Source organism: Lagenorhynchus albirostris, chromosome 20 (genome assembly GCF_949774975.1).
Source record: "Lagenorhynchus albirostris chromosome 20, mLagAlb1.1, whole genome shotgun sequence".
NCBI lineage: Eukaryota > Metazoa > Chordata > Mammalia > Artiodactyla > Delphinidae > Lagenorhynchus > Lagenorhynchus albirostris.
Window position 1 is genome coordinate 10,278,086 of NC_083114.1, and position 24,391 is coordinate 10,302,476.

General features: G+C 45.9%; 1 protein-coding gene across 2 annotated transcripts; it reads right to left on the reverse strand.

Moving 5' to 3' along the window:
* On the reverse strand, nt 1–23,614 carry DHX33 (DEAH-box helicase 33). 2 transcript variants are annotated; one of them, XM_060134541.1, is made up of 12 exons: nt 23,193–23,614; nt 20,525–20,685; nt 19,554–19,781; nt 19,239–19,409; nt 15,936–16,121; nt 15,072–15,183; nt 13,751–13,910; nt 13,504–13,592; nt 10,252–10,379; nt 9,666–9,869; nt 7,927–8,013; nt 1–2,513 (listed from the first exon to the last, which is right to left on the reverse strand). In XM_060134541.1, exons 1-12 carry the CDS (start codon nt 23,476–23,478, stop codon nt 2,205–2,207), a joined length of 2,121 nt encoding a protein of 706 aa, XP_059990524.1. In that variant the 5' UTR covers nt 23,479–23,614; the 3' UTR covers nt 1–2,204. The 2 variants fall into 2 exon arrangements, with proteins under 2 accessions (XP_059990524.1, XP_059990525.1); XM_060134542.1 differs by lacking the exon at nt 23,193–23,614 and adding an exon at nt 22,574–22,681.
* Between the last annotated feature and the right edge of the window lie 777 nt (nt 23,615–24,391).

Here is a 24,391-nt window from a genome sequence, read left to right on the forward strand (position 1 = left end):
CATGTACAAGATTCACTTTTAATGGACTTGATAGTCATGTGCAAATCTGAGCATTATATACAAGAGCCAGTGCTTCTTTAGAGCTATCTCTGTTTGAACAAGAACAGACTCTCAAAATACAACATAAACCTGAACCAACTAGATTTTTTTTTGCTGCAAGGTATAATATTCTGATCAAATAAAATATAATAAAATTCTTGCTTCCCCACAGGTGCAGTGTTTCCTTCTATGCACAAGGAATGGTATCTTAGATGCCTGGCCACAGTTCTAAGCATTTCTTCACAGCTGGATTAAATGGATTTATGCATCACAGTACATAATCCGTCTTATCCACAGAGCAAAAATCTGTCTCCATTCTGGCATCTCTTTACCAAAGGTTTTTACCAAGAACTGGGTGTTGGCAGTTCTTAGATCTATGCTGCTCTGGGGGTTTCACACTCCATGATTACTAGAAGCAGAAGACAAACATCTGAGGCATGTGATCTGCTTGGAGTGCATCTATTTACATGAAGCTGCTCAAGGGAGCTAGTGATTCACCTAGATATGGATTTCACAGGTTGGAAAAAAGGTGGCACACCACTGGACATTGTAGGATTGAAAAGAGTAGCTCAAGGTTAGATTGCAACATCACTGTGAAACATTTAACTTCCTTAAGAAAGTTTAAAGTGTACTTATCTATCCCCTGCAGCTCAATGTAAACAACCATGTATTTCTTTGTAGTAATACGGAGAGTCAGACCGGCTTTTCCAATCTGATTTAATCCCTGAGCAGCTATGTTAAAAGTTAACTTTTTAAAAAGCCCAATAAAAAACTACTGTATGAAAACTCTACCAGAATGTTAGTGACAAACATATTTCTGTACAGAAACACAGACGCTATTTACCCCTTAATTCCTGCCAGAAAAAATATACATTTCCTGAAACGGTTCAGGTACTTGAGCTGGACATAAATGATTAAAAGCTAAATTTTACTTGCCCCAGAGAATACCTCTATATAATTTGCTGAGGAACATAATAAATTACCCCACTCCCAATTTTCTACCAGCAGGATGAACGTTTTATTAAAAATACAATATTTTCTTTTACCAATACCTTTTGAACATTTTATTAAAAATTGTATTTTCTTTTACCAATACCTTTTGAACCCTAAACATCCTAGGCCTCTATTAAGTAAAGGAATACCAAAATACTGCACATGTGTGTTCTGACCAATTAAGCACAATAAAAGGGCTAAATCTTGGCGTCTTCTAGGGCATAGCATTCTCTGGGGAAAGATTATTTGCTTTTGATAATTAAATAGCTAAGAAGGACTTTTGGTGTCTTTTCCCTCCTCAAAATATGAAAACAGGAAGAGACTGTGGAGACCCTCTAATCCCCTCTGACAAATATGGAAAATGAGGGCTAGAGAGGGGCGAGTGGCAAAGCCAGGCTGTCCCCAGGTCCCTAAGAAGGAAAAAATGATCATAGGAAATAAATAAGATAAAAGAACATAAACACTAGATGAGGTGATGGATGAGCCAAAGCTGCCTGTGTTCTCACCTCCGCCCACCGCAGGGCCAGAGGAGAAATGCCGTAAGCTCAGCTCAGAGACGCACCTTAGGCTCAAGTGTTTACGGCCCCAAAGCACCTCCCTCCTGAAACCGAAGTTAATCTCTTGTGTTTTCTGTTATAAAGTCCGTATGCAGATAGAAGTTAAAATAGATCCAAGGTCAACAGCTCTGTGAGATCTGGTGGGCCCCTTTCCAGATGACCCCCCTCACTCTTGGGAACTCAGCGGGGTTTGTTGTACCTGCTTCACATCATGTAGAAAAGCAGTAACAGCAACCGAGCTCCACGGCTCACGATCCACGGCGTGTTTATCGTGGGCAGGCACAGCTCTGGGTACTTTCCTTCCATTTGCTCTAAGCCTCATGACCCCAACCCTGTAAGTATTATTATTATCACCTCCACTTGGCAGATAGGGAAACTGAGGCTCAGAAGTTAACTAAGTCACCCAAAGTCGCCCAGCAAGAACTGAAAGCATCATTTTGAAGTCTCCAAGGTCGCTGCATGTCTGTGTGGTTCAGTTTGAGGAGTTTAGACAAAGATGCTTCCAAGCTCCCAGAGGCCGGGCATAATCTGCCCGATACGACCGCGGCCTCTCTGGGTGCCAGCCTGAGAGTCCGCGGCGAGGCCAGCTGCGGCCCAGCTCCCGCCCCGGGCGGCTCAGTTCCTGGAGGCCCTCAGCTTCCTCCTGAAGAAGTCGGGGGCAGCCTCGTACAGCCACTCGGCGTCCACCACACAAAGGTCGCGCATGTAGCACTTGTTGGTGAAGAGCAGCTCCGTGTATACGACGCAGGCCGGCTTGCAGTGGAAGAGGACGGACGAGGGGTGGATGGCCACGGGCTGGTGGGTGTCCGTGGTGGCATAGGACCCGTCGGGCTGCAGCTCGGCGGTGCTCATGAAGAGGCTGTGCGCCAGGCAGCGGCGGACGCTCTCTGTGTCCCCTCGCGATGACAGGATCGGCATGGACATCTGGTTCGGGAGGAAGCGAGACATGGAGAAGACCCCAGACGTGAGTACTGTGCCGCCAACCGTGGTGGATGGAGCCACGTGCCCCCAGCGCAGTCCAGGGTGCAGGGCCCATGGTGGAGGCTGACACCCGGGCGGCTGCCTGCAACACCTGAGATCAGTGCTGCTGGAGGAGCACCACTCTACTGTCAATAGAAAATGAGGGAACTCATGCAGCCAAGGGATGGTGTGGCAGGAGAGCTGTTCAAGTACAAGAAGGGTTCGAAAATGGTATAATGCAGAACACAGCACGCTACTATGAGAAGAAGTCACTCTAGTGCTAACAATGGGCCGCTGGCATCAGGCACAGGCCTGGGTAAGGGTGACAACTGTCCCCTAGGGATGTGCGGATGGTCCGCGACGCGGGCTGTCTCAAAAGACGCCTTACACACGAAGACAGTCACCACAGAGTTGCTCACAGCAGCAAAAAGTAGACACTCTCTCAGTGCTCAACACAGGAGAACGCGAACACAGACAAGCCCACCTTTGAGGTAAAACGTGGCGCGTCATAGCCATTGAATATATAAACATTATGTCCTCTAAGAGGGACTATAAGCTCGTAGGAAACTTGTTGGTTGATGATTTGGCAATGTCTATGAAAATCTAAACTCCCCACGTAAAAGTTCATTCTATGTGTACCAGAGCACAGACATTTATGTAGGAAGATGATGATTACAGCACAACCTAAATCATCCATTAGGGGCTTGGCTAAATAAACTGTAGTGAATACAGTGAAATGCTATGAAGTCACTAAAAAGAACGAGATAGACATATGCAGGCACTGCAAGACAGCCTAGACACAAAGTATTCAAGAAGTACTCCAAGTGGAAAAAAACAAATTGCAAAACAAAGTGTTATACATTTTGTTTTAAAAAGAAAATTTTATCATGGTGTATGATCCTTTTAATGTGTTGTTGGATTCTGTTTGTTAGTATTTTGTTCAGGATTTTTGCATCTATGTTCATCAGTGATATTGGATTATAATTTTCTTTTTTTGTGATATCTTTTTCTGGTTTTGGTATCAGGGTGATGGTGGCTTCGTAGAATGAATTTGGGAGTGTTTCTCCCTCTGCAATTTTTTGGAAGAGTTTGAGAAGGATTGGTGTTAGCTCTTCTCTAAATGTTCGATAGAATTCACCTGTGAAGCCATCTGTTCCTGAACTTTTGTTTGTTGGAAGAGTTTTAATTACAGTTTCAATTGGCATATAGTAATCCTTTGCATTTCTGTAGTGTCAGTTGTGATTTCTCCTTATTCATTTCTAATTTTATTGATTTGTGTCCTCTCCCTTTTTTCGTGATGAATCTGGTTAAGGGTTTATCAATTTTGTTTATCTACTCAAAGAACCAGCTTTTAGTTTTATTGATCTTTGCTACTGTTTTCTTCATTTTTTTTCTTTGCGGTACGCGGGCCTCTCACTGTTGTGGCCTCTCCCATTGCGGAGCACAGGCTCTGGACGCGCAGGCTCAGCAGCCATGGCTCACGGGCCCAGCCGCTCCGCAGTATGTGGGATCTTCCCAGACTGGGGCATGAACCCGTGTCCCCTGCATCGGCAGGCGAACTCTCAACCACTGCACCACCAGGGAAGCCCTGTTTTCTTCATTTTTATTTCATTTACTTCCCCTCTGATTGTAATGATTTCTTTCCTTCTACTGACTTCGGGTTTTCTTTGTTCTCCTTTCTCTAGTCGTTTTAAGTGTAGGGTTAGATTGCTTATTTGAGATTTTTCTTGTTTCTTGAGGTGAGATTGAATTGCTATAAACTTCTCTCTTAGAAGTGCTTTTGCTTCATCCCATAGGATTCTTCACTATATGCAAATCAATCAATGTGATACACCACGTTAACAAATTAAGGAATAAAAACCATATGATCATCTCAATAGACACAGAAAAAGCTTTTGACAAAATTCAACACCTGTTTATGACAAAAACTCTCCAGAAAATGGGCATAGAGGAACCTACCTCAACATAATAAAGGCTATATATAGGACAAACCCACAGCAAGCATCATACTCAATGGTGAAAAACTGAAAGCATTTCCACTAAGATCAGCAACAAGACAAGGATGTCCACTCTTATTCAACATAGTTTTGGAAGCCCTAGCCACGGCAATCAGGGAAGAAAAAGAAATAAAAGGAATACAAATTGGAAAAGAAGAAGTAAAACTGTCACTGTTTGCAGATGACATGATACTATACACAGAAAATCCTAAAGATGCTACCAGAAAACTACAACTAATCAATGAATTTGGTAAGGTTGCAAGATGCAAAATTAATGCACAGAAATCTCTGGCATTCCTATACACTAACAACAAAAAATCAGAGAGAGAAATTAAGGAAACAATCCCATTTACCATTGCAACAAAAAGAATAAAATACCCAGGAATAAACCTGCCTAAGGAGGGGAAAGACTTGTACTCAGAAAACTATAAAACACTGATGAAAGAAATCAAAGATGACAGATGGAGAAATATACCATGTTCTTGGATTGAAGGAACAAATATCATGAAAATGACTATACTACCCAAAGCAATCTACATATTCAATGCAATCCCTATTGAACTACCAATGGCATTCTTCACAGAATTAGAACAAAAAATTTTACAATTCATATGGAAACACAAAAGACCCTGAATAGCCAAAGCAATCTTGACAAAGAAAAATGGAGCTGGAGGAATCAGGCTCCCTGACTTCAAACTATATCACAAAGCTACAGTAATTAAGACAGTATGGTACTGGCACAGAAACAGAAATATATATCAATGGAACAGGATAGAAAGCCCAGAGATAAAATCACGCACATATGGTCACCTAATTTAAGACAAAGGAGGCAAGAACATAAAATGGAGAAAAGATAGCCTCTTCAATAGGTGGTGCTGGGAAAACTGGACAGCTACATGTAAAAGAATGAAATTAGAACACTCCCTAACACCATACACAAAAATAAACTCCAAGTGGAAAAGACCTAAATGTAATATCAGACACTATAAAACTCTTAGAGGAAAAGATAGGAAAAACACTCTTGGACATAAATCACAGCAAGATCTTTTTTGATGTACCTCCTAGAGTAACGGAAATAAAAACAAAAATAAACAGATGGGACTTAATTAAACATAAAAGCTTTTGCACAGCAAAGGAAACCATAAACAAGACAAAAAGACAACCCTCAGAATGGGAGAAAATATTTTCAAATGAAACAACAAAGGATTAATCTCCAAAATATACAAACAGCTCATGGAGCTCAATATCAAAAAACCAAACAATCCAATTAAAAAATGGGCAGAAGGACTTCCCTGGTGGCTCAGTGGTAAAGAATCCACCTGCCAATGCAGGGGATATGGGTTCGAGCCCTGGTCCGGGAAGATCCCACATGCAGTGGAGCAACTAAGCCCTTGTGCCACAACTACTGAGCCTGAGCTCTAGAGCCTGCATTCCACAACTACTGAGCCCACGCGCCTAGAGCCTGTGCTCTGCAACAAAGACAAGCCACCGCAATGAGAAGTCTGCGCACCGCAACGAAGAGTAGCCCCCGCTCGCAGCAACTAGAGAAAGCCCGCACGCAGCAACGAAGACTCAATGCAGCCAAAAATAAATAAATAGATAAATTAAAAAAAAAAAAAGGGCAGAAGACCTAAATGGACATTTCACCAAGGAAGACATACAGAAGGCCAAGAGACACATGAAAAGATGCTCAACATCAGTAATTATTAGAGAAATGCAAATCAAAACTACAATGAGGTATCACCTCACACCGGTTAGAACAGCCATTATCAAAAAATCTAGAAACAATAAATGCTGGAAAGGGTGTGGTGAAAAGGGAACCCTTCTGCACTGTTGGTGGGAATGTAAATTGATGCAACCACTATGGAAAACAGTACGGAGTTTCCTTAAAAAACTAAAAATAGAACTACCATATGACCCAGCAATCCCACTACTGGGCATATACCCTGAGAAAACCATAATTCAAAAAGAGACATGTACCACAATGTTCATTGCAGCACTATTTACAATAGCCAGGACACAGAACCAACCTAAATGTCCATCGACAGATGAATGGATAAGAAGATGTGGTATGATATATACAATGGAATATTACTCAGCTATAAAAGAAATGAAATTGAGTTATTTGTAGTGAGATGGATGGACCTAGAGTCTGTCATACAGAGTGAAGTAAGTCAGAAAGAGAAAAACAAATACCGTATGCTAACATATATATATGGAATCTAAAAAAAATGGTACTGATGAACCTAGCTGCAGGGCAGGAATAAAGATGTAGACCTAGAGAATGGACTTGGGGACACGGGGTGGGAGGGGGAAGCTGGGGTGATTTAGAGTAGCATCGACATATTTACACTACCAGATGTAAAATAGACAGCTAGTGGGAAGCAGCAGAATAGCACAGGGAGATCACCTTGGTGCTTTGCAATGACCTAGAGGGGTGGGATAGAGAGGATGGGAAGAAGGCTCAAGAGGGAGAGGATATGGGGCTATATGTATGCATATGGCTGATCCACTTTGGTGTACAACAGAAACTAACACAGTATTGTGAAGCAATTATACGCCAATAAAAATCTATTAAAATAAAGAAAAAAAAAGAAAATTTTATATATGTATCCATGTATATGTGTATACCTACACATCTATAAAAACATACATACACAGGAAAAAATTCTAGAAGGATCTACACCAGACTATTATTTACCTTTGGAGGGGCAGGATTAAGGAGACTTTTACACTTTCTGCATTATATATCACTATTTTCTGCACTGTATCAATCTGTAACAATTATGCACGGTTTTTGTAATCTGAATAAAAATAACAAAGATATTTCCACTAAAAAAACAAACCTTAAGAAGAATTCTAATAACATTGGAAAACACTTTTAAAGTTTATAAAAGCTGAATATAAATTATACATACAATGTAACTAATGATGTAAAAAATTCATTTAAAAACAGGGCTATGGGCTTCCCTGGTGGCGCAGTGGTTGAGAGCCCGCCTGCCGATGCAGGGGACACGGGTTCCTGCCCCGGTCCGGGAAGATCCCACATGCCGCGGAGCGGCTGGGCCCATGAGCCATGGCCGCTGAGCCTGTGTGTCCAGAGCCTGTGCTCCACAATGGGAGAGGCCACAGCAGTGAGAGGCCCGCGTACCGCCAAAAAAAAATAAAAAAAATAAAAAAAATAAAATAAAAACAGGGCTATGAAAAAACAGACCAAACTGGGGAGAGGTGGAGCTGTGGGTAAGTTTTACTTTCTTATTTAAAAATTTTCCTACAATGAGAGAGTTTTTTGGCAATCACTTGCAATAAGCAACCTGAAATTTTTCACCTAGAAAAAAGTGACAGCTTAGCCCCCCAGTGAACACCAGGAGGAAGAATACCTTTAGGCAGATATCCCTCAGCTGTGATCTGACTTCAGCTACCAGCATCATATTCTTACTGTGGACAAAATTCTCTTTGCACCAATCCTGAATAGGAGAAAAAAAGAGATATCACAGTCCTCTCATTTCTATAAAGAAAATAACATAGCACAATTTTTATTTTTAACTAAAAAAAAATTTTGGGCCGCACCACACGGCATGCGGGATCTTAGCTCCCCAACCAGGAATCAAACCCATGCCCCCTGCAGTGGAAGCATGGAGTCTTAACCGCTGGACCACCAGGGAAGTCCCAGCATAATTTTTAGAACACTGTTCTAATTCAGACGGAAAACTGCAGTTGCCAAAAATAAATACAGGAAAATATCTTTATAGCAGAAAGCATGAACCATAAAGGAAAACAGTAAAAATTTAAACTAAAGTAGAACCAAAAAATTCCATAGGTAAGTCACGATGAAAAAAGCTAATGACTGGGATATCTGCATCACTACACCCAGTAAAGAATGATTACCTCCAGAATATATTAAAAAATAAATAAATAAACTCCTACAAATCAGTGAGAAAATGACCAATACTCTAGTAGAAAAACGACAAAGGACATGGATGGACCACTCACAGAAGATTAACTACAAATGACAATAAACTTAAGCAAAGGTTCTCGGTCTCTTGAGGAATCAAGGCAGTGCAGCTTCAAATAACTGAGATAGTACTTCATATCCCTCAACGTGGCAAAAACGAAAAGTCCTTTCAACTAAGAGCTGGAGAGGCTGGTGGAAATCGAAACTCCTCTACACTACTCCGGGGAGGATAAAGAGGTGCTGACAGCTCTGTGGACGCACATGCCAGCTGGGAAAGCTTGATGCAGCTGCCTGAAGACCGGCAGGTCCACTCCTGGGTGTTGACCCCAGAGCAACTCTCCCCCTTGTGCACAAGAGACCAGGACGGGATGGGCACTACAGGTGAGGAGACGGAAACAAGTTGCAAAAAGGTAGCATGAAGAAGCATTTACAGCATACAACGCCTGCGCATACAAAGTGAAAGCACTTTGCTGCCCACCAGGAACCAGACAGACGTGACTGGGGTTACAGAAGGGAGGAAGGACTGCAAAAGGGGCAGCTCAGGGCTCTTGTTGTGTCCAGATCATTTTATTTCCTTAAAAATAAATTGAGGCAAATACAGCAAAATGTTTATAACTACCAAAACTGGGTGGTGGCTATTTTTTTTGCATTAAAGCACAGATAAAGCATGCATGCTATATATAGCACAATTACTGTGTTTTTTTTTTTTTTTTTGGTGGGCCGCGCCACCCGGCTTGCGGGATCTCAGTTCCCTGACCAAGGATTGAACCTGGGCCATGGCAGTGAGCCCGGAATCCTAACCACTGGGCCACCAGGGAACTCCCTCCAATGACTGATTTTATTCTGTTTTATTTTACTGATAAGTGAAAGAAAATACAGCCATTTTCCATCTTGGTCCAGGGAACTGAAATACAAGCAAAATCTGCTATGAAGAAAGTTAGGGGCAGGTGGGGAAACAAATCATTTTGTAGCTAAGAAACTGGGTCAACAAATACTTAACGAACTGGCCAACGTTAGGTATGAGTTAAACATAAGCAGAGGGAAAGACGGGAATCATGCCTTCCCTGGTAACCTCCCTGCGCGCAGACATTTCTGAAATGACATCTGCCATTCACAGGCCCAAAAGGAGGCATCGTTTGAGAAGGGGAAAGAGACAAGGCCTACCTTGTTTCCGCCTGTGTTCTTGAAGGCCCGGTAGATGTTAAGCAGGGTGATGTGATCGCCCTCGCTGGATATGAACTTCTTCCGCACAGCCTGCACTTCATCCCGCCGGGAGGGGGGGTTGTAGAGAACGCTGTCCACTGACAGCAGGGAGATGATGGTCAGTATCTCCTCCGTGCAGTGGAATTTGGGGGACAGGAGGATGGTCTGCAAATCACAATTAAAAACTGTGTAAGCCTAGTTTTCTCCTGGCTTCTGAATAAAGTATTTCCACATATTGCTTTTGCAGCTTCCCTTGTAAAGCCTTAAGGGGCAGGTGTTTCTAAAACCATGACTACGTATGTTATTCTACTTTCTGTAAAACAGAGGGCTGCCTTCCCCGCATGATTCCATGGGGGTAGGGCTCATGACTTAATATGGCTTGAATCCCACACTGAGCATAAGTCAGTTAGGCGTTAATAAGTAGGCGTTAATAATTATTTAAGAGAAAAAGTGAAGATTAATCTAGAAGCACTGGGTTAAGGAGTCTCCTTTGGGATGGCTGACCCGTAACACACAGAAAGGGGACTGAGGAGAGGATATCATTTACTTTGGCAAATTTGGGTTCTAACGGGAAAGCCGCCATCTTTCTTCCTATTGGAGTCAGGGTAAGCTGGCCGTCCTTGTTTTCAAGGGCACCCAACAGCTCCAGCTGGGCGATGGCTGCCTGAACGTGATCTAAAGAAAGACATAAAAAGGAGTCGAACATTCAGAACAGGACGAAGCTGGAGCTAGTTCATTACTTCAGGGCACTTCTGAGAAGCCTACGTCAAACCACAGCAAAGACCACAGCCACACTGTCCCCATGAGGTGCTTTACAAAGCTGTTAAGCACAACACTGTCTTCAGCTCAACTCTCTTTAAATAGTGGCTTGCAATTTGGCAATATGTGTGTAAATCTGAAACCCAGCAAAGTTACACTTATGAATTTCACCCCCAGATACACTCGGACATCGTACAGGGACCTGCATCTCCAGACGCACACACACAGCAATGGAAATACCAGGTGCCTCAGAGGCCCCTGGTGAGAAGGACACTATTTACTATATTATTCTTTTTAAATCTGAACCATGAAAATGCATTGCCTATTAAAGAATAAAGATGCAATTCTAAGAATGTAATAAATATCTACACAGAGGGAAAATGATCTGTAAAATACATTAAGTGAAAAAAGCAATGTACCACACACCTATGGTCAACTTAATCTATGACAAAGGAGGCAAGGATATACAATGGAGAAGACAGTCTCTTCAATAAGTGTGCTGGGAAAACTGGACAGCTACATGTAAAAGAATGAAATTAGAACACTCCCTAACACCATACACAAAAATAAACTCAAAATGGATTAAAGACCTAAATGTAAGACCAGACATTATATAACTCTTAGAGGAAAACATAGGAAGAACACTCTTTGACATAAATCACAGAAAGATCTTTTTTGACCCACCTCCTAAAGTAATGGAAATAAAACCAAAAATAAAACAAATGGGACACTTAAAAGCTTTTGTACAGCAAAGGAAACTATAAACAAGACGAAAAGACAACCCTCAGAATGGGAGCAACTATTTGCAAATGAAACAACGGACAAAGGATTAATCTCTAAAATATATAAACAGCTCAAGCAGCTCAATATTAAAAAAACAATCTAATAAAAAAATGGGCAGAAGAACTAAATAGACATTTCTCCAAAGAAGACATACAGATGGCCAAGAGGCACATGAAAAGCTGCTCAACATCGCTAATTATTAGAGAAATGCAAATCAAAACTACAATGAGGTATCACCTCACACCAGTTAGAATGGGCATCATCAGAAAATCTACAAACAACAAATGCTGGAGAGGGTGTGGAGAAAAGGGAACCCTCTTGTACTGTTGGTGGGAATGTAAATTGATACAGACACTATGGAGAACAGAATCCAGGTTCCTTAAAAAACTAAAAATAGAACTACCATATGACCCAGCAATCCCACTACTGGGCATATACCCTGAGAAAACCATAATTCAAAAAGACACATGCACCCCAATGTTCATTGCAGTACTATTTACAATAGCCAGGACATGGAAGCAACCTAAATGCCCACGCCAGATGAATGGATACAGAAGATGTGGTACATATATACAATGGAATATTACTCAGCCATAAAAAGGAATGAAATTGGGTCATTTGCAGAGACGTGGATGGACCTAGAGACTGTCATACCAAGTGAAGTAAGTCAGAAAGAGAAAAACAAATATCGTATATTAACGCATATATGTGGAATGTAGAAAAATGGTACAGATGAACAGGTTTGCAGGGCAGAAATAGAGACACAGATGTAGAGGACAAACACATGGACACCAAGGGGGGAAAGTGGCAGGGGATAGTGGTGGTGGGACAAAAAAAAAAAAAAAGAAAAAGCAATGTGCCAATGTCTATCGGTAGAAGGATAAATGCATTTTGGTTTATTCATAGACTAGAACAATATTTAGTAATGAAAATGCATCAGACATAAACCTTATAAAACATGATGAACGAAAAGGGAAGGTCACTGGGAAATCGAGGCATAAACATGCCAACCGAAACAATGCACGTGCATGGAATAAAATATTCAAGAAAAGCGAGGGATTCACGGACAAAACCTGGGAGGTGGTTAACTTGAGGTGGGGAGTGTGGCAGCCTCCGGAGGCTTTGCAGCCCTGGTAACGGATGCACAGGTGTGGCTTCGGTATTTCCACCTGACAGGAATGTGCCTCGTTTGTATGTAGAGATTTAGCAAGAAAAAGAAAAAAAAAGTGTAGAACAGTGCACAATGTGTGTTGCTATTTGTGTTTTAAAAAGAGACTATATGGAATTCCCTGGCGGTCCAGTGGTTAGGACTACATACTCTCACTGCGGAGGGCCGGGGTTCGATCCCCAGTCAGGGAAATAAGATTCCGCAAGCTGTACAGCCAAAAAAAAAAAAAAAAAAGCAAAGTTGATCTCAGTCTTGAAGGCTGGTGCCTTTGCTCTTGGCCTGTTTCTGGAAGAAGTGCTGGAAAGCTGCGTGAATGGCCCATAAGTGCTGTTGCACCTGGGGCTGGAGATACCCAATCACAACCCTTTCTGCAGGCACCCCAGTCTGGGAGGAGGATGGAATATACGTGCCCAAGGACTGATGAAATAAAATTCATATGATAAATAAATAAAAGACTATATGTACTTGCAAAGATTTTCTCTAGAAGACACTGGGAAATGTTCACAGCGGTTGCTGTAGAGGAGGGAAACTGACATCACAGAGGGGCCCTGTATACCCATCGACTGTTTACTTTTTTAACCAGTTGCGCTTCTTTACTTAAAAAAAAGGAGAGAGAGGAAAAAAAAGAAAATGGTATATGTTGAAGAGATGCCAAGTACTAAGCTACCATCATTAAAACTCCCCATTATTTTTTTTTCCAACATGGAGAGATTATCAGTGAAGGGCAGGGGCCCATCAAATTCCGGTCAAGAGCAAAGAAACTTAATCTTTTCAGTGCTTTTGCTGGCAAAAGTACGATTTTGTTAGGTTTGCAGTATCCTGTGGACCCCCTCGACCACCTTCACTGGTTCCTGTGGTCTCGGAACCCGCCCGTGATGCCTACATGAAGCCGCCGATTGTGCACCGCGATGGTGCTGACGGCACCGCATCTTTCCTTTAATGATTTGAGTTTCTTCTCTGAGAGTTAAGGTTGTTATCCACCAAATTATACTAAACAAAAGGAGACCGCTGGAAGACCTGGTTGTTTTTTTTTGGAGTCCACTGGTTGTTTTTGTCCATTTTGTACACCTTCCCAAAGACCCCACCTACCTGGAGATGGTTTGGACATGAAGTCAAAGGTGAGCACGTTTGGGACTTTCATTGCGAGGAGCTGCAGCATCACGCTCGCCAGGTTACACCTGCAAGTGTGAGAGACGCAGGTGGTTCACGCAGGTGTTCCTGACCCCCCAGCCGGCGAGGCAAGAGCCGCCCACCAAGGAGAGTCAGTTGGAGGATACGGGCCACAGGGACAGAAGCCTCGGGACAAAGGGCAGGTGTGGGAGCCCCTTGGGCCTGCCTTTGGATCTCTGGCACCGTCATCTTCTCAAACTTCTCAAACTCATCCTCCGTGTAGAGCCGGTAACAGATACCACTGTCCTCTCTGCCAGCCCGTCCTGTGCGTTGCCAGGCCTGAGTCTTTGACACCCGCTGCACAGCTAACACCTCCAGGCCACTGTCTGGTGGGAGAATGGCCCGTGTTAGTGCTTTGCTCGTCACATGAACAAACTCTGCAGCGTGGGCAATGAGAGGCACTGCTCAGACCGCCGGGGACCCTCTCTGTGACACACGGGGACCCTCTCTGTGACACACGAGTCCAGAAGAGCTCCAGCCTGCGTCAGAAAGCACGAAACAGACCGGTCTGTGGTGAAGCAAGGCCTTTGCTGTGAACACCGTGTGAAACCTGTGACTAAAACATCAGAAGGACCTCGTGCTTGGGGCAGGGACCCAGGAGAGTAGATCTCAGAGGCCTTGGCTTCGATCACAGGTGACCACAACCCCGTTTGCCCAGGACTGAGGGGGTCTCCCAGGACTTGGGACTCTCGGTGCTAAAACTGAGACAGTTTCCAGCAAACCAGGATGGTTGGTCCCACATCAAGCGATGACCCCAAAATGAAATGCCTCCAGTCCCCTGTGTGTTGCATCCTCCCTCCTGCTCTATTATAAAAGAGAGACAATGTAATGCTGTTACGCCTAGGAGTGAATGAGACCAATTTTCTTATAAAGGTGTATTTTGCCAGGCACTAGAGAACCAAGCCCTTTCACATACGTGGTCCCCAGAGACACACATAAATGACAGCACCCTTGAAGGCTTAGCAGTGCATTTCAATTAAACGTTCGGGAGCCATAATTTCAGCTGCCTCAAATCCTCTGTGGAGTAAAGCAAGGTAGAAAACAGACCTGAATAAAAATGACTTCAAGCAAGCTGCCCACCGCACGCACTCAGGAAACAGCTAGTGCCTCGCCCCAGCCTGGGGGGGGTCTGCTTCCTTCCTGGGAGACTGGAGGTCAAACCAGCCTAGCTCAGATGTCATTTCCGAGGAAGCCTCTGATGTGGTATCAGGCTGTCCCTGGCCTGAGAGCCAGCATCCTCGCCTACCTTCTGACAGGGTTGCATGCCCTCTGCCCAGGTCCCTGACCATCTGTCCCCAGGTGTGCCACTTCTGGGCTCTTCTTTCCTGCCTCACGTGCCTTTCCTGCCTCACGTGCCTTTCTGCTGGACTGTGGTGCTGCCACCCGAATCTCAGGTAGTTACGGACATGAGACAATCATCTGGGGGAAACTGGGACACAGGCTGCTCACTACACAGAGAAGAGACATCAGGAGCTACAAATTCTCACCGGGGTTATACTTCTTTGCTTTAACCATGCCCGTGTCAACTACATATTTTATTCCTGTAATGGTTATGGAGGTTTCAGCGATGTTGGTTGAAATGATCACTTTGCGACAGCCCTAAAAGGAGGAAGAAAACCAAAGAGCCATATGACACACATATGATTCAGAAGTTTTAAAACACATTCCTCACCTTGAATTGTCACAACTCACTCATGAGCAAGAAGAGATGACTTTTTTATTATGACAGTCATTAATATCGATGGCTGATGACTAAATTGGGCGGGGCGGGGCGGGGCGGGGCGGGGTAGGGTGTGGGGAATGCTTCAGTCTTAAAAGTTTATTTTGAGGCAATGAGATGTGGTGGGAGAGGCACAAGATTCAGAAGCAGGTAGATGTGGGCTGGAGTCCTGGCCCTGCCAGCTACCTCCTGTGCCCCTTGCGCAACCGTCACTTCACCCCTTGGGGCCTCGGAACTGGGATGGTGACCCACCTTGCGGTTCTCGAGAGGATGAGAGACAGTATGTGTCAAGTGGTGGCACAGTGCCTGGCACAGCATGGGCACCCAAGGAACGTACTGTGGACACAGGCTCTGTTAACGGTGGACCTTGGAAGAGTCACTCACTGAGCCCCTGGCTTCTGCCTTTGCCTCTCCCTCACCCCCGGACAGCTGTCTCCCTGTTCTGACCATGGGAGGGCTGTGTCTGCAGCCGCGCATTACCCTCCTGCGTCTTTCCAGTTCATGTGTGTGGTCCCTGCACATCCCGTCCCACACACCTTATCTGGAGCCTGCTGACAGGAGCACAGGCCCCACTGGTGCATCCATCTGGGTACCCAGGGATGGGGCTGGGCAGAAGACGGGGTGCACTCACCTTCGGGGCCCCTTGGAAGACGCGCAGCTGCTGGGCGTAGGGCAGGGAGGCATAGAGAGGAAGGACCAGCATGGAGGGGCAGCCGTCGGGGAGGTGTTTGGCAATGTCCCGGCAGGTCTTGCTCATGGCTTCGATCTCCTCCTGCCCAGTGAGGAACACCAGGATGTCCTGAGAGGAGGGGGCTTCCTACAGAAAAGGCAGAGTGGGATTACTAGGCCTTGACAGGAGCACAGGTTGCACAGAACAATGGTCACGGATGAACTTTCCCAGTTATTTTTCTTAACTCTGGAGACATAAATGAGCCTAAACATTGGTGTCTCCCCTGGGAGAAAACCCACACTGAGAATGCACGGCTGCAACGTACTCGAGTTAGCCAGCTATGTTTAAAAACGAATTAAGGAGATTTTGAAGAAAGATGGCCAGATTGCTTTTGCAGCGAGAACAATGCCATGAAAAGCACAATCAGGCAAGCAAATAAAATCTGCATGAAGCTGCCTTCCTTTCATAATCATCTTGAAAGATGGAGCTGACAAAAGAGACAACTTGGGGAAATCCTGATCCACGGAAATGGCCGGAAGCACTCATGCTGGAAGAGGAGCCCTAATTGAATGAGGCCATCAAATGTACTTTCATAAACCCCCAAAGCACGCTGAACGTGGACAAGGGATTGAGATCCCAGGCTTAACTGGATCCTTCACCTCGCAAAGAGAAGAACATGTGTTAACTGCACACCCACTGATCCAATCTTTCTTTGACGTCTGTTCAGATACATTAATTTGTAGAGTACTTGTTTGGCAAAATAACTGAAGAATGTTTAATAATTATCTATATGTTGTGCATGTGTGTCTATATGTATATATATATATGTCTATGCATGAATACATATATCTAGTATCTATGTATTTATATGTGTGCATGTAGTTTTTTAGCCCGGTATTGATAGGACAAATGTTCAGAGGTGCACACACAGAAAGGATAAAATCTTTTTTTTTTTTTTTTTTGGTGGCGTGGCTTGTAGGATCTTAGTTCCCTGACCAGGGATTGAACCCGGGCCCCAGCAGTAAAAAGCACCGAGTCCTAACCACTGGACTGCCAGGGAATTCCCAGGATAAAATCTACAACAGTCAAAGCTTCATCAAGGGGAGGACTCACCAAAGCTACCATGTAACCTGAGGGCACTGCAGGCACTATTCATGAAAAATCCTCATCTCAAGTTTGCTTTTAGCAGCTAAACAAGGCACCCTGACCTTCTCCAAATACTATCAAAATGACGGTGAAGGTGTAAGCCCAGGAAGACAGGGTTTCAACCCATTTTTGAAAGATGAAAAGACGGGGCGGGAAGTGAGTGACTTGGCCGGGCAGAGGGAGTCCTGACGGGGGAGCGTACAGACGGGGTGGTAGGAAAGTGGTGCGCCCACTTCCCTGGAGAAGCCACAAAGGCTCGGGCTCAGAGCGAACCTCGAGGGCTTGTGCCGGCATGAGGACCCAAGTGTCAGCTGGAAGTCTGAGTACAGTGTGGTTGAACCCCCAAGTCCCCTCCTCCACCCGATGCGGCCAGGAGGCTGGGCAGACACGGGGTGCTGTCGTGGGATTCAACACAGGAGGGTGGCAGAGGGAAGAGCCAAGAGGACAGCTGTGCGGAGGCCTAGGAGAGCAACCTGTTTGGAGCAAAAAAGCAGCATAAATAAAGGACCCGGGAAAAAGTGGATTGTGTTTCAACACATAAAAAATATTCATGATTGGCATGTGATAGATGTTAGAACCCTTGGGGAAAAATTGGCTGTACGTACATAGAAAACTTGTACGACTGTGTGGAACAAGGAACAAGGCACTGTGATGGTGCACAACGTAGGGTCGTAATATTGTAAAGACTGATATTTGATTTAAAAAGACATCCTGGGGCTTCCCTGGTGGCGCAGTGGTTAAGAATACGCCTGCCAATGCAGGGAACACGGGTTCGAGCCCTGGTCTGGGAAGATCCCACATGCCACGGAGCAACTAAGCCCGTGCACCACAACTACTGAGCCTGCGCTCTGGAGCCCACGAGCCACAACTACTGAAGCCCGTGCGCCTAGAGCCCACGCTCCGCAACAAGAGAAGCCACCGCAGTAAGCCCGCGCACTGCAATGAAGAGTAGCCCCCGCTCGCCGCAACTAGAGAAAGCCCGCGTGCAACAACAAAGACCCAACGCAGCCAAAAATAAATAAATTAATTAAAAAAAAAAAGACATCCTGATATGATCTTTTTTTTTTTTTTTTTTTTTTGCAGTACGCGGGCCTCTCACTGTTGTGGCCTCTCCCGTTGTGGAGCACAGGCTCTGGACGCGCAGGCTCAGCGGCCATGGCTCACGGGCCCAGCTGCTCCACGGCACGTGGGATCTTCCCGGACCGGAGCACGAACCCACGTCCCCTGCATTGGCAGGCGGACTCTCAACCACTGCGCCACCAAGGAAGCCCCTGATATGATCATTTGAGAGGATGTTTCAGAAACAGGAAAGTAACATCCAAGGGAAACAGTTAAGAAATTGAAGGTGTACCTTCAAGAGCAGGATCTGGGCTGGGAAAGTGAAAGCAGTTCCTGTTTTTTTTAATGAGCTTTTTAGAGCTAAGTACTTGACTTTTTAAACTTTAAACTATACACCCATCACTGAGCTTAAAATAAAAATTAGCTTTCAAAAGTTGGCTTCTAGATTTTTTCAGAAACTTAATGGAAAGGTAAAAACAGTCGATTTTATACAAATTAAACCAAAAAATGAGATTTAATCACTCGAATTTTTAAGTAAACGTTTAATAAAATGAAAAAAATATTTGAAATGTTTCTCTGTACAGTTTTTTGTTTTTTTTAAGAAGAAAACTCTAAATTGCAACCCATTATTGGTTAATACACCAACTTTTTGTTTTTTTTTCAATGAGACAGCAAATACCAGAGGACATCACATGTAGTAAAAGGAGACTGTGTTTCCTAAGACTCACTTCAGTTCTACACATTGTGTCCTGGGTTGCAATATAAAATGTGTGTCTTATTGGGAGTTCCAATCAAAATATGCTTGCAAGCCACTGCTTTAACATATGGACGTTTTCTGGCTCAGCTGAGGAAAGATGCTGGTCAGGGTTGAATTTTTTTTTTAGAGAAAAAAAAAAAAGGCACTGAGAAAAAGGATAAAAATGTGGACATGGCAAACGAACTCCATATTCAACTTCAGGACACAGCTCACAGAATGGTTTCATTCGGCAGCTTTCCTGTTCAAGGCTGAATGCTCGAGGTCAAACAGGCCTTCCCAGGAATCTGCACCCCGGTGCCTACCTGGTGGATCTGGAAGACAGAGACCAGGGCCGCGTGCAGGTAATCGTGCTGGGGCTGCTTGGTGTAGAAAATCTGGATCGGGTGCTGCCGGCCCTCCAGGTAGAGGACAGGGGCTCCGCTGAAATACTGGGAGAACAGGTCCACGTCCATCGTGGCCGACATCACAATCACCTGTGTGCGAGACAGGGGCGGAGGATGGGGACAAGCTTGGACCAGCCTTTTTGTGCCCCTGCTGAGCCCTGAAGGCTGCCGAGGAGGCCCGCGCCCCCCCATGCCCACTGCCCTGGGTCCCTCAGCAGCACAGGCTGCACCTACTTTGAGAGGCAGCTTCCCCAGCTCCTTTCGCCTCTTCTGGGCAGCTTTCACCACCCCAAAGAGCACATCCGTGTGGATAGTCCGTTCATGGGCTTCATCCAAAATGACGCAGCTGTACTTCCGAAGCAGGGAGTCTGAAATGGCCTCGCGCAGAAGCATGCCATCCGTCAGGAACTTGATCTTGGTGTCCTCCGAGGTGACATCGTCGAAGCGCACCGTGTAGCCAACCTGTGTGGAGAGATCACTCATTCACTCAGCAAACGTGTGTTCAGCACCCAGTGTATCCAGCACGGTGCCATAGTTTCAAGTGAAGCTATGTACACATATGAAAAGATGTCCAAGACGTTTTTAAGTCAAATGGGTAGACACCCACACAAACACGAATAAATCTGACTTATATACAGTTCTGGGACTCATTCTCAATACCCACCTATATACTAGAAAAATGCTTACAAGTTTGTAGAAAGAAATGTAGATAAAAGACTTAGCAGATGTTACCGAAGCCTTGAAAGTGCTCAGGAAGGGCTTCCCTGGTGGCGCAGTGGTTGAGAGTCCACCTGCCGATGCAGGGGACACGGGTTCGTGCCCCGGTCCGGGAAGATCCCACATGCCGCGGAGCAGCTGGGCCTGTGAGCCATGGCCGTTGAGCCTGCGTGTCCGGAGCCTGTGCTCCGCAACGGGAGAGGCCACAACAGTGAGAGGCCCGCGTACCGCAAAAAAAAAAAAGTGCTCAGGAAAAAAACAGCTAATTTATCCAAGTTGCCAACAGATTTTGAAAGCAAAGCAAGTGAGACTGACAGACCCTCTGATCTCTTAGGAACTGGTAAAGAACTCTGAGAGAGGCTGAAACAATTGTGGCAAGAAAGAAGCTTGAGATGTATAAGTAGTCTTGTTCAGAAAAATAAAAGTCAGGGGGCCGGGAGTGGGGGTTAGGGGACCAAGAACTGTCAGTAAAGAAGGAAGTTAGGTACCAGCTTCCCGAGTTCGGTTCTCTTCTCGTCTGAGACTCTGGTAGCCAGAGAGATAGCAGCCACTCGACGAGGCTGGGTCACGGCAATGATGGCCTGGCGGCCAATCCCCCCTTCATACAGGTACTGAGGGATCTGCGTTGTCTTCCCAGAGCCGGTTTCCCCTAGGAAAGAAAAAAGTCTCACTTAAATGCAAACTGACGTGCCCCAGAGCCCACGAGCCACAACTACTGAGCCTGCACGCCACAACTACTGACACCCCCGCGCCTACAGCCCATGCTCCGCAACAAGAGAAGCCACCGCAATGAGAAGCCCGAGCACCTCAAGGAAGACCCAATGCAGCCTAAAAAAAAAAATGGTCCACATCAAAATTTAAAAAAATGCAAACTGAAACATACTTCACAAAACAGATCAAAGTCAGAAGGAAAAGATAAGAAAATACTCTAAGCTGATAAAGCCACGGGAAAATGTGTACCCACATGTACTGCCAGCAGAGTGTTAATTGGGATTGTTTCTTGGAGGGCCACATTATACTAGGAAAGTCTTTAAAATGTTGTACCCTCTGACCCACAATTCCACTTGCAGGAACTGATTCTAAGGAAATAAAGATGTGTATAAAAATACAGCTTCAAAAGAGTTTTAGTCAACTTTGCTCGTGACACCCAAAAATTAGAAACAACGTAAGTGGTCAGCAACAGTAACCAGTTTAGTAAGAACATACAATGGAATACAAACGTTATATAAAAATGTCCTACTTTTCAAAGGGATAAAGAGATGTAAATACACTGCCATGAAGAGAGACATCTGCTCTACACTGCAGCCACAGCTAACTCCTCACCATTCCCCAGCCAGCCGCCTCCTTTCAAACCCTCTGCCTTTGCCCACACTATTATGAAATATCTGCCCCCATGCTGCCTGCGTGACAAACTGTACAACATGCGTTAGACCTGAAACTCTCCCCCCAGGGGCTGCGCCGCCTCCTCTGTGTTCCTTAGAGCCTTGTTCATCTCGTCCATCACTGATCACCCTACACTGTGTGAAAGCATTTAAACATTTCTGTCCCCCTCCAATATCAGAGGCCCCTGGGGGGCAGAGATGGCCTGTCCGTCTCTTCCATGTACTTGAGCATCTGCATACAGTAAGCACCCAACCTTATTTCCTACCCTCCTGTGTTCCCTTCCCAGTGCCCAGTCACAACAAAGAACTGTAAACCTGTGCATCCCTCCCCCCACAGCTACCAGTACCCCTCCCTGACCTCACAGAGTCCTACAGTCCCGTGGTTCTTCCATTTTCTCCCCTCTGACTGCTCATCCTTCCTGACCCAGACACAAATCACGGACGAAGAATTTGATTATTCTACACTCCTCCTGCTGAGTTCATCAGGCAAAACCCAAACCGGGATCAATGTCTCCCTGTCCATCTTTTTTGCTCCTACACCAAGAAACTGAGCGTTGCTATAGTAAACTAACCCAACTGTGCTGACACTGACCTGAGTTTGCCGTGGGGCTAAATGCACCTGAGCACCAGCACCACCGCTGATCCTTGTTCTTGTTTCTGCAGCCCTTCTTTTGTCCCCGTCCTCCCCAAGGACCCTGTAACGCCCATCCTCATCAGAGCTCCCGTGCCTACTTCATAGGAAAGTGAAGTCCTCAAAGGTGATCTCCCGCCACTTCCCCCTGCAAGCTTTTCTGCAGTCACCCCCATTCTTACCTCCTTTCTCCAGCCCCCCAGCCTCTTGGATATCCATCCTCCTCTTGGATATCCAGGCCCGCTCTGCATCTAGCCCTTGTTGCCAAGGGCCCCCGTTCCCCATGCCCTCTGTCTCTGCTCTATTAGTGCCCGCTTTGCATCTTCAACCTCCTTCTCTACTGAGTTCTTCCCCTGAACCTATGAATATCTGGAAGTTCCTCTAGGTCCCCCTCCTTTTTGTCAAAACAGAAGCCTGCTCCCACTGCCTTCATGCCCTCACCTCCTACCTACTCCTCGGCCCAGTGACAAATCAGCTCCCAGAGCTCTGCCGAAACAGCGCTCAACTCGATCCCCAATTGATACCTCGCATCCAATCCAGCGGGCACTTTTTGGGTCCCCATTTTCATTGTTGCATCTGTTCACTCCCTTCCTCTTACAACTCTGTTCCTTAGGTTATCAGCTCTCCTGGATCTCCTTCACCTCTTTGGAGGCTCATCCTCTCGGTCCTTCAGGAGCTCCTCTTACTTAAACGTTGGGGATCAAAGCCCCTTGTAACTGGTCCCCGGCCCTCAACTCTGCTTCTTAATTCGTGCACCAGAAACTGCTACTTCCGTCAGACCGGACCGTCTCTCGCCTCCACTTTGTCTCTTATGCTGCAGGCTCTCTCCTCTGCGTCCAACGCCTCCCTCCCCGACTGGCTCAGATCCACTCTTCCAAGCTCCCAAAGTTCCCGCTGCGTCCCTCTACCCTTCCGCACAGAAGGCGAGTCTTTGCCGAAGGCGCGAGTCACTCGCACCGGCTGTGAGCACCTCCAGAACGGGCTTGTCTGACTCCTCCGAGGCCCCTCTCCTGGCCCCGAACAGAAAAGGCAGTCAGGTTTGTTGTAGAAACGAGTGAAAGACAGGGAGAAACACCTAAGAAAAGCTGTTCTCGCGGAGCTCGAACGGGGAGAGAGGAAGGACGCGCCGGCGCGGTCACTCACCGAGGAGGACGGCGCTGTCGAGGTTTCGGAGCTGGGCCAACAGCTGCCCCCGCGCCTGGAAGATGGGCAGACTCCGGCGCTGCAGCTCCACGGCCTCACGGTAGGGGCTGACCGAGGGCTGGGCCAGGGGTGGCTGCTGCCTCCGGCCACCTCCGCCGCCGCCGCCGCCGCCCGCGGTCAGCAGCATCACCATTCGCCGCCCGTGAGGGCAGGACCCGGCGCGCCTCAAAGGCCCGGCGCCCGGCCGGAATCTCTTGCCCGGCGGGAAGCCCGCCTCCTCGGGCATGTCGGGAGGGCAACACGACTGGAGGCGCGAAAGCGGGCAGCTCCTGCCGCTCCCGGGAGCCGACAGCTAGCGCGCGCCGCCCCTTCCCGCCACGTGCTGGTGGCTCCCGGCGACGCCGCTGATATCACCGCCACCCGCAGCCTTTAGAAAGGGGACTCCAACTCCCAGCATGCACTGGCAGCGTGATCAGGATTTCATTTCCCGAGGGCGGGGAGAGCAGGGTCCGAGGTACCACCGGAAAAAGGTCCGGAGCGACAACAGTGAAGGACTGGGTGTACGGTTCCGTGGGTCCTTAACTTTGGCTAACAACCATGGTTTTCTTGTCCTGCTAACAGTATTTCCTTCCAGTAAACACGCGTTTCCCTTTCTCTGCCACAATAATAGTCGCCCTTCAAGGAAAGTATTTCATTTTTTAAAATTAATGAGGTGCACACAAATATTGGTTATTTAATCCTCCAAATAACTCATGTTTTATAGTAGATACTGATATCATCCCCAATTTACAGATGAAGAAACTGAGCCTCTGAGATGAGTCATTCAGATGTCACAAAATCTGAATGTTGAGAAGGATACTGGTGATCATCTTGTGTCACAGAAAAAGAAAGATATATATTCTATGACAATCATACATTCTCCTCAGAAAGTTGCTATCCCAGAGGACATGGTCTGCTCCTGTAATACAAGCAGGGAAAGAGGGAGTCTGATGGAACTAAAATTGTCTTTTATCCTTCCTTTCCCAAAATATTCGTGCCAGACTCTCAAGTTCTTTTCGGGGCTCCCAGCCCCATCATACACACGCCAATCAATGAAAAGATTCAGAACTCCAGCAGGAAAGTAGGATATTAGTTCCTCCTTCCCCTCCTAAATTCAAAGCTCTTAGAGAATTTGCTAATTCGCCACAGAAAGACCAGCA